This window comes from Patagioenas fasciata, chromosome 3 (assembly GCF_037038585.1).
Source record: "Patagioenas fasciata isolate bPatFas1 chromosome 3, bPatFas1.hap1, whole genome shotgun sequence".
Lineage (NCBI taxonomy): Eukaryota > Metazoa > Chordata > Aves > Columbiformes > Columbidae > Patagioenas > Patagioenas fasciata.
In genome coordinates this window covers 37,420,029-37,438,066 of record NC_092522.1, presented here as the reverse complement: position 1 = coordinate 37,438,066, position 18,038 = coordinate 37,420,029, and the positions used below count along the sequence as shown (strand labels likewise).

Below are 18,038 nucleotides of genomic sequence, written 5' to 3'. Positions count from 1 at the left end.
ACAAAACCTGTTCAAATTTTAAAGTATTCAAATTAATCTTGCAAAGGTCTAATGTCAAAATAGGGAACCTAGATCATCTGCCTTTAATGAAAAATGGGATAGGAAACAAGATTAAATTAACTTTCTGTTTTGTTTTCCAGTTTGTCATAAGGGTTTTATCCTTTGAAAATAGCATCCAGCTACCGATTTGCCACACATGTCAGGCAGGACATGCTTGGAAATGCTTTCAAAATTGTATGCTTTAGTAAAGCCTCAGTTAAGGAACCATATTTCTTGGCTTCTAAGCTCATGGATTCTTGTTTTGTCAAAGGAAAATATAACTTTGGCATCTGAAGCAGAAAGTGGTCACTTACACTATTTGAACTGATGAGAATCTGTAATAAAATACAGGAGTACTTTTAGCAATTTTGGCTAGAACATATGATTGCAGTTTCCTGCCTGGCTTTACAGGAGTTGATTTGATAGTGAGAAATTCTTCTGGTGTATAAAATGACACTAAAGTAACAATACATTTTCTATAATTAATCATATGATGTCAAATCAGATTGAGAAGGGGGCAGATGCTGAGCCAAATAGTCCCGGATTCTCAGGTATCTCCTACAATGAATGAATAGTTTAGTTTTCTTCCTTGGATGAGCAGCTCTTGGTGCAAAATGAATGCCATTTTACCAAATATCATGGAGAAGCTGAAGAAAGGATTTATTTGAAAAATAAATATGTTTTCTTCTTCTTTCCATTTCTTTTCCAGGAGAGCTTTTATGGCTTATCATCAGCCATATTATCAGGGGATGTCTCAGTGAAACAAGCATTGCTATTTGAGATGAAAAAGTCTCTAGAACTCATTACTCAGCTAGTCTCAGGAGATTATCAAATCTTTCCTTCTACTGAAGTACATAAACTGAATTTAATTCTATTTACTCTATTCCATTAAAGCCAAATGCTAGGCCCCTCTTTATTATTTTAATACTACAGCTTGAAGGTAACCTTAAGTCACCAGAGAAAGCAGGTCCCCACATTATAGGAAAATAGCCTCCCATGATGGTGGCATAGAATTTTTATTAAAACTGTAGAAAGAAACAACATCCAAAGATATGAGAAAACCTAAGAAGTTCATTGACATTTTGTAGCTATCTTGACACTTAGGTAGGCCATGTCCTTTACCAGTAGAAAGTGGGGACTGGCAGAAGTGAAGACTATGATATTTTCTCACAAAAATTATCTTTTACTAAGAAGTTCTCTAAATATTACAGAGCATGTTACAGAGGAATTGCAAAACATCTTTGGCTTTGCTGATGTAAATAAAAGCCAGAAATATTACCAAGTATGCTATTTTGTGGACACTCAATGGTTACATCTTAAAATTAAAAAAGGTCTTTTTGGCTAAAGTGAGTGTGATTCTCTTGCAGAATTCAATAATTTGCACAAATATTCCTGTTGGCCTATTGTATTAAATTTGCCAAAGGTGTGGTTCTGAAACTGGGTATAATTTTGTAATAATAATGCTAATAATGAATTACAGATTTGTGTAAACACTTTTTGTTATCCTCTCTTTGATTTCCCTTTTTACAGTTGCAGAGACTAAGGGAAATTCTGGGATCCCATGGATCCCATGCAGTTATTTCAAAGTATGTATGCTAATGCCAAAGACATAAGAGGATGCTTGAAGAAAACTTTAACATGTAGTTACAGGAAAATCAGTATTATCACCTAGATTACATGAAGCAGCCCTTTCTTTCTGTGAGGTTACTGAAGCTTGTCATCGTTGGGGTAAAGGCAAGGAGAAAATGTGCAACAGAAGGAAAACTTAATAATAAAAGCATATGAAGTAGCTTTACATTTTTGCATGACAGAAATAGTTTGGGTTCATACATAAGAACTTCATATTCTTGAACAAGAGAATTGCCCTTTAGTCATCCCTTCAGCAGTTCATGGAAAAAATTCAAACAATGTATTAATCATATATAATTCTATTTCTTGATTACATCTAAGGGTGTGCAGATGAGGAGGAAAGCATTACGCAAATTTTCCAGAGGCTGGAATTTTTCACATGCTTATGGATGGCAAAATGAAAACTAAGAAAATACTTTTTCAGGCATTGCCTATTTAACTCATTAACATAACAAATGACTAACCATAGAACTTAGCAGGATTTATCAAAAGATTAGGTATGTTTGTTAATAGAAAGAATATCAAGTATTACAATGAGAAACACATTGTTTACACTTATGTAATTCTCATTATTCACTGAATAATTCTGTCTCAAAAAAATCAGTGTTAAAAAATTTCCCAAAAAGCAAAACTTCCTTAAGATCTGTTTACTGCCAACTCACTGGAACTTTTACTTTCTTTTATTATGAAGTGTTTCCATTAGCATACTAATGTCCAGATGCAGCAAGGTGATTCTTGTGTTTCTACTTAAGGATATTCAGATAACTAGGAAAATATTTAGTCTTTCTGAATCGTGTGTTTATTCATTTAAAAGAAGGAGAGCTGCTGTTTCCCGAAAAGCCTCACTGATAATATAAATAAAATTCTTTCATCCTGAAAGCCAGCAGGAAAGCATCTCAAAGAAACAAATCTTTCCCTGTAAAGGCTTTAATGTAAGCAGAACAGACTTCAGTAAAATCAGAAACAATTTGTTGCATTATAGCATTTGCAGCACCATAAACTCTTTCCTAGAATGTGTCAGAACTTTAAAGTAAGTCTTAGTTCTTTAGTGGCATCAAAAATACTATATATAATGTCTTCCCAATAATTTCTGAAGTAAGAAAATTTGTGCTTTATTTAAGAAATAAATATTCTAATTTCCTTTCACACCAGTGATACGTTTTTCTTCTGTTCTTTTCCTTCTTGCTTTTATGATTCATTTTCTCTATATCCTATTCATGGAGAATTTGAGGATGAGGTCGGTGCAGAATAAGGAAAAAGATCTCTGTTAAAACCTCTTGAGAACTTACTGAATAGTTAGACACAGTTTGTAAAAGTATCAATATACTAATTGAAAAGAAACTACATTTATATTTATGTATGTAAAGCTTGGTAAACATGTATGTTTAATTTGCAATAATTGAAATAATTATAGGTCATATATATATAGACTATGTATACACACATATACATGCTCTCATACATGTAAGTGCTTAAAAACAGTAGGTATTATTCTAAGGTGATTTTATGATTTCTAACAAGTTGGTGAAATTCATTATATCAGTGACCTAAATGAATAAATGATCTTAGTTTTGGAGACCACTGGAACAACACCCTCTAGTTTTCCCAATAAGTGACATTAATTAATTTCTGGAGGAATGGGGAAGAGGCAGCTACAAGAAGAAAATTATGATAAAAAGTAAATTATGATAGAAAGTTAAAAGTTATCTGTTTAAAATTGAATTGCAGTCTCATCCTAGAGGTGTCCCATCATATTTCTTCTCCATTTGCATGACAAAAGATATGGAACACATGTATTATCTCCTGTCTATCTGGCCTTATATGTGCTATTTTAAATGATTTGTGGTCGTTAAGCTGGTATAGGATTGATTGATTCCAGCAAGCCAGAGTTTCTTCTTTTGTTTTATTTGTTTGGTTGGTTTTCTGTTTGCTTGTTTCTTGTTTGCTTGTTTTTGTTTTTGGTTTGGTTTGGTTTGGTTTGGTTTGGTTTGGTTTGGTTTGGTTTTTTCCCCCAATGATTAGGGACATGGTTTAGTGCCAGAGTCAGGTTATAGTTGCACTTGATCATCTTGAGGATCTTTTCCAACCTAAATAATTCTGTGAGTCTGTGATCCCAGGAGATTACTCTGCTAACATATGTAACATTCTTTAGATATTATAACTATTCATTTCAATGTAGAACAGGTAGAAGTTTGCAGTTGAAAAAAAAAAAAAGACTTTATTTTCAATTTATTTTCTTTTTAGGAATAGTGAGATAAAATACAGACTGTCTAAGGGAAGGTCTTCAGTGGAATATTTTTCAGTGGAATATTTTTATCTTTCAGATAAATACATACAAAATGAGATTTACTGTATTATCAGCACTGATGAAAAGGAAAAGGGATTATTAAAGAATTTCCCATACACCAAACATAATCAGTATAATTGTATAAACTTATAACAACAGACCATATGGAGTGGGTGATGTAAGATGAGAGGCTGAGATAACTGGGCTTGTTCAGCTTGGTGAACAGAAGGCTTAGGGGAGACCCAATAGTAGCCTTCCAACACCTATATGAAGTCCACAGAGCCTGGCTCTTCCCAGTGGTCCACAATAGGAAGATGAAGACACCATAAATAAACTGAAAAAAAGAGATGTTCAGAGTGAGTGTAAGGGGATATTTTTCTATATGAGGACACACCAACATTAGAACACATTGTTTAGAAAGGCTGTACAGTGTCCATCCTTGGAGATTTTCAAGACCAGACAGATAGAGACCTGATTTTATCTCATAGCTGTCCCTGCTTTGACAGGTTGGACTAGAGACCTCCTGAGGTCCCTAACAGACTAAATTACCCTACGATCTTATGAAATAAATGCTAAGTACACAAGAATGCAACTAGTATCCCAGTAAAAATTACATTGTCCAGAAAACATAATTTAATAAGAAATGCCAAATATACCTTGACCCTGGAATGTCATGTGTCATCAGAGTGTTTTTATCTACAGGAGGTGCAGCATTGGATCTACAGGCTTGCCCACCCAAACCTTTCCGCTGGATTCTTGACACAATGTGGCTAAACCTAGTGGAACTGAGCAAACTTCCACAGTTCACAGAAATTTTGAATCAGGTTATATCTACTAATTATCTTTTCGTTAATAACCAGTTTCCCAATCAGAATTTTCTTCTGTATTTTACATTTAGAATGCTCAAGAAATGTAGTTAAGAACTAGGCCAGAGAGAATACAGAATAAAGGAATAGAAATGAACAGCTAGGTAGCATGAATGACTGTATATTTATTTGCTCTACATTTTTTTATCTGTTTTATTGTATTGTTTATTATTGTCACTGAGGCGGAAAGAGAAAAGAACAGGAGAAAAGAACTAGTGAAAAAGGAAGATGGTGAAAGAGAGACAAATGAGAAAGGGTAAAAAAGGTAGACGTATCAAAAAGGCTCAGAAAGTTCATCTATGACTGTCAGGCTTTAGGTTACAATGTTTTATGTCTGGAGTCTGATGGACTTTTACAAGTAAATTGTTTGCAGCTTGTTTTTAAATATACATTTCTGTTCCAAGGTTAACATGTTATTCAGCTATGATGAGCTAGCTATAAAAATACTATTTATCTTATTAAGACATACATGAGCTTTTATGCACATAAGCTTGTGACATATTTATAAATTATTGTCTTTATTTTGGTAAATTTATCATTTTCTAGTGCAGTTAAGACACTCCCCAAGTATTTCTCTTTCTGTACCTCCTAAGCACTCCTTGTTATCATGCCTGATAGCCAGGACACTATGTTCTTGCTCTTACAGCATTGGTCAGCCAAGTCCATTTTGTGCCCTGAACAGTAACGGAGATTTTAACTAAATGGTGTACCTGGAAGTGGAAGTGGTCTTGGCTGTTTCCCAACTTTGTATCAAGGCAAGGTCTCAATACATACCAGCCCATTTCCTCCAGGCTTCGTTTTCTGGAGGTATCGAGTATTGAGTTAGGAGAAAGTTGAAGCCATTCTAGTTTTGCCTTCATTCTGGGTTGTTAGGGTGCCAGAACCAGAAATGCATGCCACTGCACACTTGCTAAGATTATTTAAATTTAACCAGGATACTACACTCGCTTGTCCAGCGAGGACTATACACTTGCTATCCAGCAAGGAAATACACTTCCTTATTTAGCAAGGAAATACACTTGCCTGATTTTAGCAAGGAATTATTCAAGGATATATAAGTTATCACTCACCCACACGAGGAGGTGAGGTGTTCCCAGTCCCAGGAAGCTACCTTAGACGAAGTCCCAGTCTAAGGGGAGGGCTTCTTGGCTTCAGCTGACCCGCAACTCCAAGAAAACCACACAAAGGGGATCCTTGGCGGGCACCCCGTTTTATAGTCTGAGGAGATCTGGCTGTGGGCATTCCCAAAGCTTCTCAGCTTCTCTGCAACCCCCCACTCTAGCCATGGGCACCCCAGAAGCTTCCTGGCTTCTCTGCACCTCTCCTCCTCTCCTGGCTAACCGACTCGAGGGTCACACAAAAGAAACCATTAACTGCCCTGTTGAAAGAGAGGGGGATGTGTTGAAGGAGATGAGGATGTGCATGCAACTGCCACATCAAAGGAAAGGGGGATGAGGGGAGAGTGCAACTGCCACAGAATACATACTAGCATGTAATCAGGTTGATGTCAATTAATGTAGAACTGACCTATTGGCTTACAAAGTAAGTTTATTTTTTTCTTTTTTCTTTTTTTTTTTTTTTCCCTCCTCAGACTTAGATTACAGTTCAGAAAGGGATATTTGGTGTTTGTTGATCTCTCTGAGTGAGTTTCATATTTGGTGTTTATTGATCTCTCTGAATGAGTTTCATTATTGGAAATAAATGGTTGGAAGAAGTCCCAGTATGTTAGTTTCTCATTCCTCTCCCAGTCCATTCTTGGTGTAGGTGGTTCTGAAAGTACTTCTATCTGAAACCAAGTCAGTCAACTGGACAGAGGCCCTTGATTTATAATAGGCATATAGAACGGTCTATCAGAACAGATGGTACTAGTGTGTTCCTTGTTCTCTTTCCAGTGATCTGAGAATGTTGCTGTAGCTGACTCTTCTGAGTCACTGCATTAAAAGCTCAACTGCATAGCAATTTTCACTACGTTCTGTCCACCTGTATTCCTTGTCCAATTAGGTCATGGATTCTAAGAGGTGCCTAAATAATCGTACTTGTGGTGAGATTTATTCTTTTTCAAGTCAAAAGCTTACTGGAGTCTGTTATTTTTGATTTGTTATTCACTGGGTGGCTGGACTGTACTGGAATGGATTTTTCTGTTCTTTTTAGTACTTTGTGATCAGAAAGGATAAATTAATCACAGTATGTTTCTCTTGTAGTGTAGAATACTTCTGCTAATTATTTTCTTATGCAGCTGTATGTGTTTGGGAGGGGAATCCATGGAGAACTGATTGGCTTAAGAGCCTGCATCTTAATACTAAAATTTCTATTTGTAATATCTTAATAGCAATTCACCTGGCATATGTCTTAAATGCTATAGACTCTTAATTTTACTTGTAATATATGTTAATATAACAATGTCCTCATATTAAGATATAAATTTGCAAGGGGATTTTGCTACAGCTGAAATATATTTATATGTGCATTAATATAATAAATTTAGGTGACCCGTAATGAAAAGGCATGGAAAAATTGGTTTGATAAAGACGCTCCTGAGGAAGCGATTATACCTGATGGATATAATGATTCACTTGATACCTTTCGCAAGCTTTTACTCATCAGGTGAGCATCTTCAGAAAATTCAGAAATGCATACATGATTGTATCATATGTCTCAGTCTATCAGTAAGCTCTTATCATTATAGTGTAACTTTTATTAATTTCTGGGTGATGTGAAATATTATTTAATTGACTCCTCTGAGGAGTCTAAAAAAGTTATTTCTAGAAAATACTTGTTATAGCCTTGCTTTTATGTCATGACAAATGGAAACTGGCAACAACATTGTAGACTTCTCTGAAAAGCCACTGAAAAAGTAGAATAATTCAGTTAGTTTTCAAAAATTTTTCATTTATTTTAAAATGACTATTTTAAATAGCTTTTAATAAGTAATTACAAAATAAGATATTTGTGAAAATGCAAAAAAACAGGTATTCAAAAGCCCCATGTGAAAAGTATGCTATAAATTATTTTATTGCGTCAACTAAAATCTCTGTGGCAGGATTTGGGATAGGATGGATTTCCCCAAGGCAACAGTCAGCTGCCTTATGCATGAGATCATGTTTTCCTACATTCATTGTATAGTTTCCAGGGGCTGCAACAAATAAATCAGAGATTACCAAAAACCCCAATAACATTAATTACTAGACCATGGTTTGTGTTTGGAGCAGATTCCACCGGTGCAGTAAAAAAGGCCAGAATCTGATGGAAGTACATTGTTCTATGCTATATGCCCTGATGGAGGAGGGTAAACATCTAAATCCTAAGCCTTTAAATAATAAGCCTATACATGAAGTCTTTGCAAAGTCATATCCAAAAGTAGGTGTTTCATTTTTTTTTTTTCCACGTGGGAAAAAAGAAGACTCATCCCCAACACAAATGCAACCCAGTGCAAAAGAGTTGAGTCTGTACCTTAAAAGACTAACAGACCCAATGAAACTTCTGCAGAAGCTCATTAAAGGGCAAAAACAATCTTACTTTTCCCTACTTGGGTCCTCAGATACAAAAGCTCTGTTCAAAATGAAGAATGTCCCAACCTGATAAAGGTACCCAGAACAGAAAATTCCAGTGCAAATAGTTTACTTAAGGCAAAATTGTAAGCAACTGAAAAGTATTGAACAGTCATAAGTAGGGGGAAGTCTACTAGCATTATCTATTATTATATCTGTAAAGATGAACCTACAAACATAATAGTGAATGTGTATATATATACATATATGTGTATATTCTGAAATGAAAATCTCTATTTTATAAAAATATAATTTCTAGTTTTTCTGATCTTTGCAACAGGAAGAGGCATTGAATTTGTATCTTGGTCTACATTTTTATTTCCAGGTCTTGGTGTCCAGACCGAACACTTTCCCAAGCCAGGAAATACATTGCAAGTTCCTTGGATGAGAAATATACAGAACCAGTAATTTTGAATTTAAGAAAAACCTGGGAGGAAAGTGATGCACAAACACCTCTCATCTGTTTTTTGACTATGGGATCTGACCCAAGTGGTCAGATTGATTCCTTGGCTAGGAAGCATAAATTGGGTATGAATTAATTATTCATTGTCATGTGTTAAGATACAGCAGAGTAATATAAGTAATTCAGATTTTTTTTTTTCTGAAAAGTATTTCTTAAATTCTGTTACACTATTGATTGTTCCTGAATCTTAGCGATAAAATAATATTTTTTAAAAAAGATGTTATGCTGAGGATCATTTTGGATGCAGTTGGACAGTAATGTTTTCAGTTATTTTAAGTTGTTATGATCCTTCCCAGTGATTATATTTTTTTAATTCCTAACCATAAGACTTTAAAAATTATTTTTATTTTTATTCTGGCATGGTGACAATGCTGTTTTTTTGTTTTAACTCTTAACTGCAGGTAACATAAAATCATTAATCTGCTTACAAGATCACTTTGTAGCAAAAAATACCCACAAGATCTGCATTTGTGTATTGTGGACTTTACGGCTACATTATATGGAAATTTTGAAAAATTGTGCATAGAAAAGTAGTTGGAAGTAGATACATGTATTCATTATATTAGTCACATTAATACATTCACAGATGCAATTTTACAGTAATGCATTCTACTCAGTTGTGTAGCTTCATTACCTACACTGAAAGAAAAATATGAGTTCATATTTCAAATACTGTGGTTTACTTCATGAAAATTTGGCACAAATTATTATTGCAATAATAACCTTAGTCATAGTATTTCACTTCTACAAGCACTGTAAATATCGTAGATGTATATTTTTATGTTATTTTTAAAAGTTTCAATGTTTAGAGAATTTATACGTATTAGCAGATATGGTGAAGAGATAACTATATATTTTTGTATAAACATGTATTTAATTGTGCTATATTCATATAACTGGGGTTTTTTTACTGAATTAGAATTCCTTTTTTGAAGAATGTAAGTTCATTAATTGCATGTTGTCAAATATGTTATAGACTGTAGGACCATCTCTATGGGTCAAGGTCAAGAAGTTCATGCTCGCAAATTGATACAGATGTCAATGCAACAGGTAGGAAAAAAGCCACTGCAGTATGAGTTGATTGTCTGTTTTAGCATTCTTTCACTCCTCTTTTGCGTGCCATCTTTAATATTTTGCATTTTCACCTTACTGTCAGCATATCTCAGGGTAAAAAAGGTCTCCTTGAGTGCCTGAGCCTAGAAACATTCCGCTGTGGGATATGTACTTGCCAGTGGAGTCCAAGTCAATACTTCTGACAGCAGTAATATTGAGCAGCTTTTCAAAGGTAGCACATTGCCTACGTATCACTGTGCTGTTATCCAAAGGTAAAAGAACATCGTGTCCTAGATCTGTCCTGCAGGACTTGCAACTCCTATGTCTTTACTGGAACTATCTTTTTCCCCCTCCTCTCCCCGATGAGAGCTACTTATATGTTGCAGTTTCTACTAAATAAAATGTTGAGCATACACATAGCTTAAAGCTGTAGGTGCAGAAGGATATGCTGGCTCCTAATATTGCCTCACATTTTCCTCACATTTATCTGTGCTGTTGAGAGATCCTCTTGCTTACCAGCAACTGTTTTTGGTTCTTTGTTTCTTTAACTGCCAATCCTTTTGGCTTGGAGTCCCAGGATGTCTAAGAATTTCCAAACAATATTTAAGAATTTTTCTCTTGAATATTGTGGTGTATTTTGTTATCGCAAATGATACTCTCAAACAGTAAAAACTTGAGAAGTCTAAGCAGCAGCTCCAGACAGATGGTAATTGAGACTTCAAATACATTATAAAAGTTACAGTGTAAAGGTAGCACAGTCTGACCGGCTGGATGCTTCAAAGAGTTATCAACAGTGTGGCCTGTAAACTCAAAATATCAGGAATTAATCTTATTCCAGTATTCTGAAGTACTGGAATATCTCTATTAATAAGGAGTAGAAGACTACAAAAGCGCTATTGATAAATGAAGCATATTTTTCATCTGACCATAACCAACTGTTAGTCTTTACTAAGGCAGGAGTACAGCACTGCTTGTAATATTCACCTAAAGTAACTTGGACTGACATACTCAGTAAAAGGTTTGATTGATACCGTATTACCTATTTGTTAACCAGTATATGCTTTCTTACCTAAAGTAGGATTATTCATCAAATGTTAGATAAAAATTAAAGATGGATTCATTATAAGTGTTAAAACTTAACTCCTCACAATATATGACATCTATTAGATTCCCTGGGTCTCTATGCTCATCCATGAGAATTCTGGAAGGACAAGTGGTGAAAATGAGACCACAACACAGAATATTCTGCAGGAACAAATGTACCTTTGAGACCATTGCAGATCCAGTATCAAGATTATTTCAGATTTCAATCTGAATTAAACAGTTCTTTTGTCACTTTATTCTCCAATGTTTAATCTCGACGAGAATGGGAAATGCTTCTTTCTTTAGAATTCTGCAAAGTCCTGTGCTCTTAATCTGACAGACTGAAATGCTTCTGAGCCTTTCCAGGACTTCCTGTCTTTCATGCAAGAAAATGAAAAGGTCAGGCAGTATCAGTTCAAGGAATTACAGTTGTATCACCTGCTATCTGTGAGATATCTTCATTTGAGTGGGAAAAAATAAGTAAAACTCTTGCCAGTTGATATTTATTTGACCATAGTCCAGTGGGCTTCATTTGTGTTTCTCTATTATGGATAAATAGAATACTTGTATATGGCCTTTACCGCACATCTGCTACACATTACTGTATAATCCAAGGTTCTCTAACTAATGCAGTCTTGGTTATAGAAGTTCTTTATCTTGTATCCCAGTAACTGCTCAAGTCCTACCAGATGTTGTGACACCAGTACTGGAATATAGATGTACACCACTTTGGGAAAAGAGAAAAAAATAGATCTCTTTATAGCAGATTGCATCTTTATGATGTGCAAATGCATACTTACATCTTTCTTACTTGTGTTTCTATGTCTAAAATGGTCATCCTGAACTTCTAGTTCATTGGAATTGTGAAAACTGGGGCATTCCTACCTTTCTTTGCCCTTCATTAAAACCACAAGGATACTTAAGCCAGAACTCCAGTAGGGCTACTAGTAACAACTTCTGAGCTAAATACCTTGGTGGCGCACACATTTTACAGAGGGAGGGATATATGAATATTCAGATTTGCAAGAACAAAACAGAATTAGCGAATGTGAAAACAAATATCCTACTTGTTTTCCTGCCACTGGCCAAGAGTATATAATATGATTAAAACTTCTGTGCTGTGTTACAGGTAGATAATTTTAAAAAACTGAGCCTGATTTATTTGGAAATGTTACATATTGATTAAAGACCTTCCTCAAATAAGTGGTTCCCTATAAAAGAACACCTTCATTTAATCTTTCTATTTTAATATCCATCACTTCACCATAAATATTTTAAGTTATATTTTGTTACCAAATGTTATTTATTTCTCTCTAAATGATCTAAAACAAAATTGCCAAAATGAAATTACAAGCTGTACTGAAATCCACACATCACTGTTTAGAACTGATTGACTAATGCCCCATTTTAATATCAGGCTTCTGATTCATCGGGTTTCTAAAGTGATGCTACAGAAACTGATTGAATTTAAATTCATAAGCAGAAGTGCAGAGTGTTAATAATAAAAATAGAAATTTAATGCAACTTGAGAGCTGAATAAGATCAAAATTTATATGCAGAGGTTCAATTTCATACATATGCGTTTATTGCAGATAAACTAATCCCAGTTGAAAAGTTTGAGTTACCACCTCTGTACACCTCTGTACACTTACTTTATTATGTTATTAAGAAGCAAGTTTTAAAAAGATGTATTCCGTAGATTTCAGCTGTCACTTTTCCACTCACATTAATTTTATCACTTCCGTCTTGCTGGGAGAGGACAGAAGTTACTTCTTTTTGCCACTAGGTAGCACTAATACTTTATGTAGAATATTGGCTCTGGTTATATTATTTTCATTGTGAACTAGTAGGATGTAGAAATTACTTTTAAACTAACTTTTCCTATTTGCTTTAACTGTGCCAAAACAAAAGTCAAATAATAATACATATTCAGAGACAGACCAAAAGTAAAAAAATCTCCCTCGCCCCCCAAACCAAAAAACCAAACCAAAACAACCAACAACAAAAAAAGACAAACCCACATGCATTCTAATATAGACAGTTGTTTTTAGCATTATGAATAACTTGTTCTAAATGTAATAATGGTAATAGTTGATATTCTTATTTAGGGAGGCTGGGTGTTACTTCAGAATTGTCATCTTGGACTGGATTTTATGAATGAACTGCTAGAAACACTTCTCACTGAAGAGATACAGAATGAGACGTTTCGAGTTTGGATAACTACTGAACCACATCCTAAATTCCCAATTACACTGCTACAGGTTTGTTCAAATATTTAATTCAGGTACCGTATACCATCAAAATCGTTCAGATTAAGTGTGTAAATGGAAATTAAATAAATGGGGGGTGGAGGTAGAACCAAAGCCCAAGAAAAAAAACAACAACTTATCTTACAATGCAAATATCACTTTAAAGAGGACGTTACTTACCAGTAACTGGAAGTTCATGAAGATACTTTCTGTACACAGAAACATTTGAATCAAAACTATTAGGCTTTACCTGCATACCTTTTTACCTTTGTGAACAGAGCAATGCCTACAACTGCACTTAGACTCTTTCACATTTCCCTATCTGAAATAAATGATGAAGGGGGCAGAATACACACAGACAGCACATATCAAAGAACATGATCTACCAAGAAGTTACCTGATTTTCTTTGGATAAACTACAAATGGTTGTTCCGTAGATCTCAAGGAGACGTAAAATTGCCCAAACTCTTACAAAGTACATTGAAGCCACTTATGATGGTTCCTAGCACTCTTACAGCAGGTCATAATGCTAGTTACTACCTAGTGTAATAGCTGTGTGTTGACACTTCTGTGTTCATACACCCCTTTCTTCTTAAAAGCAGTGGGAGTCTCCTTAGTGGTTATCATTCTCTCTAAATAAAAATAGATAACATACCTGATATCTAGGATGTCAAGGGGGAGGATTCTGTTTGAATGGCAAACTTCGTTAAGAAATGTATGTCACCATGAAAAAGGATTGTGTATAGAAAGCTAAGTGTATGGACCTATATTTTCCTGTACTTTCTCAACAGAAACTGAAATCATCCTGAATCTCCAAGAGTTTTATGAATAGTGGGGTACATAAACTTTGCTAAAAGTGAGAACAGAAAACTGAGAGGGTTGCTAGTTGACTCTTCACTGCATTTATCTCCAATGTTTCATATGTGGTATCCCAGCCTATAGTGTCACGTTACCTGCTAAAATATTAACATATTGGTGCCCAACAATAGGATGAGGGGCAATGGGCACAGACTGAAGCATAAGAGGTTCCATCCGAATATCAGGAGAAACTTCTTTACTTTGAGAGTGACAGAGCACTGGGACAGGCTGTCCAGAGAGGTTATGGAGTCTCCTCTGGAGACATTCAAAACCCACCTGGACACGTTCCTGTGTGATCTGCTCTAGATGAACCTGCTTTAGCAGGTGGGTTGGACTAGATGATCTGCAGAGGTCCCTTCTGACCCCAACCAAAGGTCAACTCTTCCTCAGAAGAAAGGAGAGAGGGGTTTGTTTGTTTGTTTGTTTGTTTGTTTGTTTGTTTTTTAAATACATAACATTAATCAAAACCTACAAAAGATAGCCTTTGAAATGTGGAAAGACTGCTCAGCAAGTGCTCCCATCCAGTCCAAAACTCTGTGTTCATGTGCAGATAGGGCCTTGCAGAAGGCTGGGGCTCATCTCTGAGACAGCTTCCCTGGGCTGTGCACCCCAGAAATAAGTTTGTGAGACCGAAGTTGAAATGTCATTCCTTAAAAATAATTGAATTTCTTTACCATAAATATGGAAATAGTAAAACTGCCAGGTGTAGTACATATCAATCAGTGTTTCCCATTAAATGTCTCTCAGAAGCAGAACCAGTTCAGAGCCACACTTGCATTCAGGCTGTGAGCAGCCTGGCATTTACTATCCTTTCAATGCATGCTGCCATGTTACACAAGACAGCCAGACAAGTACTTACTGTTGGAGCAGAAAAATACTTTTGTATTTGCATTCCTCCAGCATTCTGAAGTGTCTCAAGGAACATAGTTTCTGGTAAGGCCAGTCTGCGTCTGAATGAATAGATTCAAGTGTGCCCATGAACATTACCTAGAACTGGGATGCAATAGTCCATAGGGGTAAGTAGTTAGAACATTCTCTGATGTGAAAACCTGTGCTAACTAACATTCTTTCAAATAATTTGAAGGCACTATTTGACAATTACAATTTTGTAGAAACTATTCCCATTAGGCAGTTTGCATGAAACTAAGGGGTTGTATTCTAAGTTTCTGTAGCAGTTTACTAGCACAAAGGCTGATTCCATGCCTGCTAACTGGAATGCCCAGGAATATTATCTGGTGAATCTAATTTACTGCTGCAGACATAGCCACAGAGTCTAGAGTAGCCACTGTGAACACAAAGATCTGATCTGAGGCGAGTTTTCTTTTTATTTACTGTGAAGTCCTGGGACCAGAAATACTGTTCTTGTCATCTATTCAGGATAGTTCTCTTCTATCATTCAGTTATTGACTTGAGGATAGAGAACCTTATGATGACTTCTGAAAAACAGGGCAATTGCTTCCAGATGGCTGATGAAAATTCTTAGGTCCATGGACAAGTGTCAGTGATAGTTCTGACCAATGTAAACTGAAGGTCTGTACTCAAAATCTTACTGTATATTGCAGAGTTTTGTGGCCTAATATGTACTCCTTTTATGCAGTTTATAGTAAAGCTACATATCAACTTTGTATCTACAATGCTTCAACTATTTACATTTTATTTGTAACTAATGGTTGTGACATTTTTGTACATTACTGGTTTTGTTCAGTAAACAAATCCATTGTCTTTATCTTTTTCACATGACAGATTGCCATAAAGTTCACAAATGAACCACCCCGAGGTGTACGTGCCAGTTTGAAAAGAACATTTTCTAGAATTAATCAAGATCTGTTAGATGTTAGCAACATGCCTATGTGGAAACCTTTGCTTTACACTGTAGCTTTCCTGCATTCTACTGTTCAGGTATTTCTCATAAAGTTTGCAAATAGTGTTATATATATGGAGTCACTTTAACAAAGGTTCCTGACAATAAACATTCCGATATTTATCGTAGCAGCACGTTGCAGGGTTGAAGCTTTAATTTCTATAATTTGTATTTCAAGGCTCTTTATTCTCTTAGCTGTTTTATATTTTTTTTTTTCACAGTTTTCATATTATGGGTATTTAGAATGGAGATTTTTCTAATCTAATTTTAGCCATCCAAAAGTTAGTCATTTGGTGTGAGGGAAATAGCTCTCTCTGTAGCCAATAGCAATAGATAAGCACCTTGAAATATAAAATCATCTTATCTGTCTTAGATGCCTCTTTATAACAGAATGAATAACTTTCTGGATATATGTCACTCTTTCTGTCCACCGATTTTAATGGCAATCCAGATGCCTAGTTAGAGTAGTTGTCTACTTTCTAGCTAGCTAAAATTAAATAAAATTCTATCACTTATACTCTTTGTTTTTATCTTATTTTTATCTGTGTCATTGTGTTTTCTACATTAATTCCAATGGGAGCACATCATCTGCACTTTGGATTTTAAAGATGTATGTTTTAAGATCACCACAAATACCAACATTTTGAGCTCTCTATAATGTATTTTCTTTTCAGCAAGGATATCAAAATAGTTCTAAAATGCAATTTAAGCCTTAGGGTCTATTGAGCTGCCTGCATTTCCAGTGTAGCAAAGATGGTGAAAGAGAGACAATTTGTTGAGGTCTCTATTAAGATGCAATATTCTGTATTATTTTCTTCCTTCGACCTTTTTATAAACAGTGAGAAATTTGTTCTGTGTATTGCCTCAGGATTTTGTTGTTCTTGTGGAACTAGAACACCTAAGCTTATTCAACCATCAGCACTTTTAAAAATATTGTAGCTATTAAGCTGGTCAGAAATTTTATTTATGGATTGCCAATCAGCAGGCAATACATACATTGCCTTGCCTTTAAACTGACCAATTCCTAATAACCTTTGGTGACAAGATTGCAATGATTAAGATGACTTAAGAAGTAATTCAGAGACTTTGGCAGAAACCTATTACCCATTACTTTCTGCAGGAAGTTATTGGTTAATGCTATCTCATCTGCTTATAAACAATACCTGACTTTGAAAAAATAAAATGTAGTGTTTTTTTTTTTTCATTTCTGGTTCTTTTAAAATATTGCAGCTAAGGTACTTAAATGTTATTTAACTAGATGTCAAAGACTATCAGTCATTGTTGACCTGGTAATTTAAACTCTAAAAAATATGTTATCACTTAGTTAATTTTAGCATTTCAGTATTACACTGTTAATTTATTTAATAAATTTCAGCACTATTCAGCAATTTAATTCCTAAGTTCTTGGAATAATTTATTCTAAGTTCTGAAAAAAAAAATCCTTGAGCAATGTAACTGAGGTGGTTAAAATAAAATGTTGAGAAATCTAATGGTTGTGGACTTTAAAAATGTTTGGCCTGAAGATTATATTATCTCAGTTTTATAATAAAATATTTTTCTGTTCCTGTAAATGTTATAATTTTACTTTAAAATATGTATAAATTTGAATAATGTAGTGCTGGCAGCCGTAGAATAAAGTTGTAAACTTTTAACAACATATGTTAAAACAATACAGTGAAACAGTAAGACAAAAGGGGTAACCTAGAAGCCTTTGGATAATAGAGTATTAATACAGGAGCTTGAAAAATTGAAACTATCATTAGAAGACTTCATATGCAGAAAAAAAAAAAAAAAAGAAAAACTGTAGAATTCAGAATTATTGTGTGTGTTCTAAATATGCAGAGATTTGGTAATTCTTTAAATTAATTAATATAAAAATCTGATCATTACACAGACATGAGACATTTCAAACCTGTGGCTGATACATTGATTAGTAAAGGTAGCAAAAAATTATTTTGTTGTTTTTTCTATAAAAGTTTATCACTCATGCTGTAACGTAATAATAAACTTTAGTTTTTACTGATGCATATAAGGCACACAACTGTTTCTTAGGCTAGCTTTCTTATTCAGTTCAATTGTTTACTCCACTGTTGTTCTTATTA

General features: G+C 34.8%; 1 protein-coding gene across 1 annotated transcript in view; it reads left to right on the top strand.

The window, feature by feature from the left end:
- The window catches only part of DNAH8 (dynein axonemal heavy chain 8), a 136,296-nt gene that overhangs the window by 104,503 nt on the left and 13,755 nt on the right, over nucleotides 1-18,038 (top strand). The window contains exons 76-81 of the mRNA XM_065834088.2: nucleotides 4,658-4,779; nucleotides 7,307-7,425; nucleotides 8,695-8,897; nucleotides 9,809-9,882; nucleotides 13,077-13,229; nucleotides 15,819-15,974. Coding sequence (XP_065690160.2) covers nucleotides 4,658-4,779; nucleotides 7,307-7,425; nucleotides 8,695-8,897; nucleotides 9,809-9,882; nucleotides 13,077-13,229; nucleotides 15,819-15,974 — 827 coding nt within the window. The remainder of the gene's footprint in view (nucleotides 1-4,657; nucleotides 4,780-7,306; nucleotides 7,426-8,694; nucleotides 8,898-9,808; nucleotides 9,883-13,076; nucleotides 13,230-15,818; nucleotides 15,975-18,038) is intronic.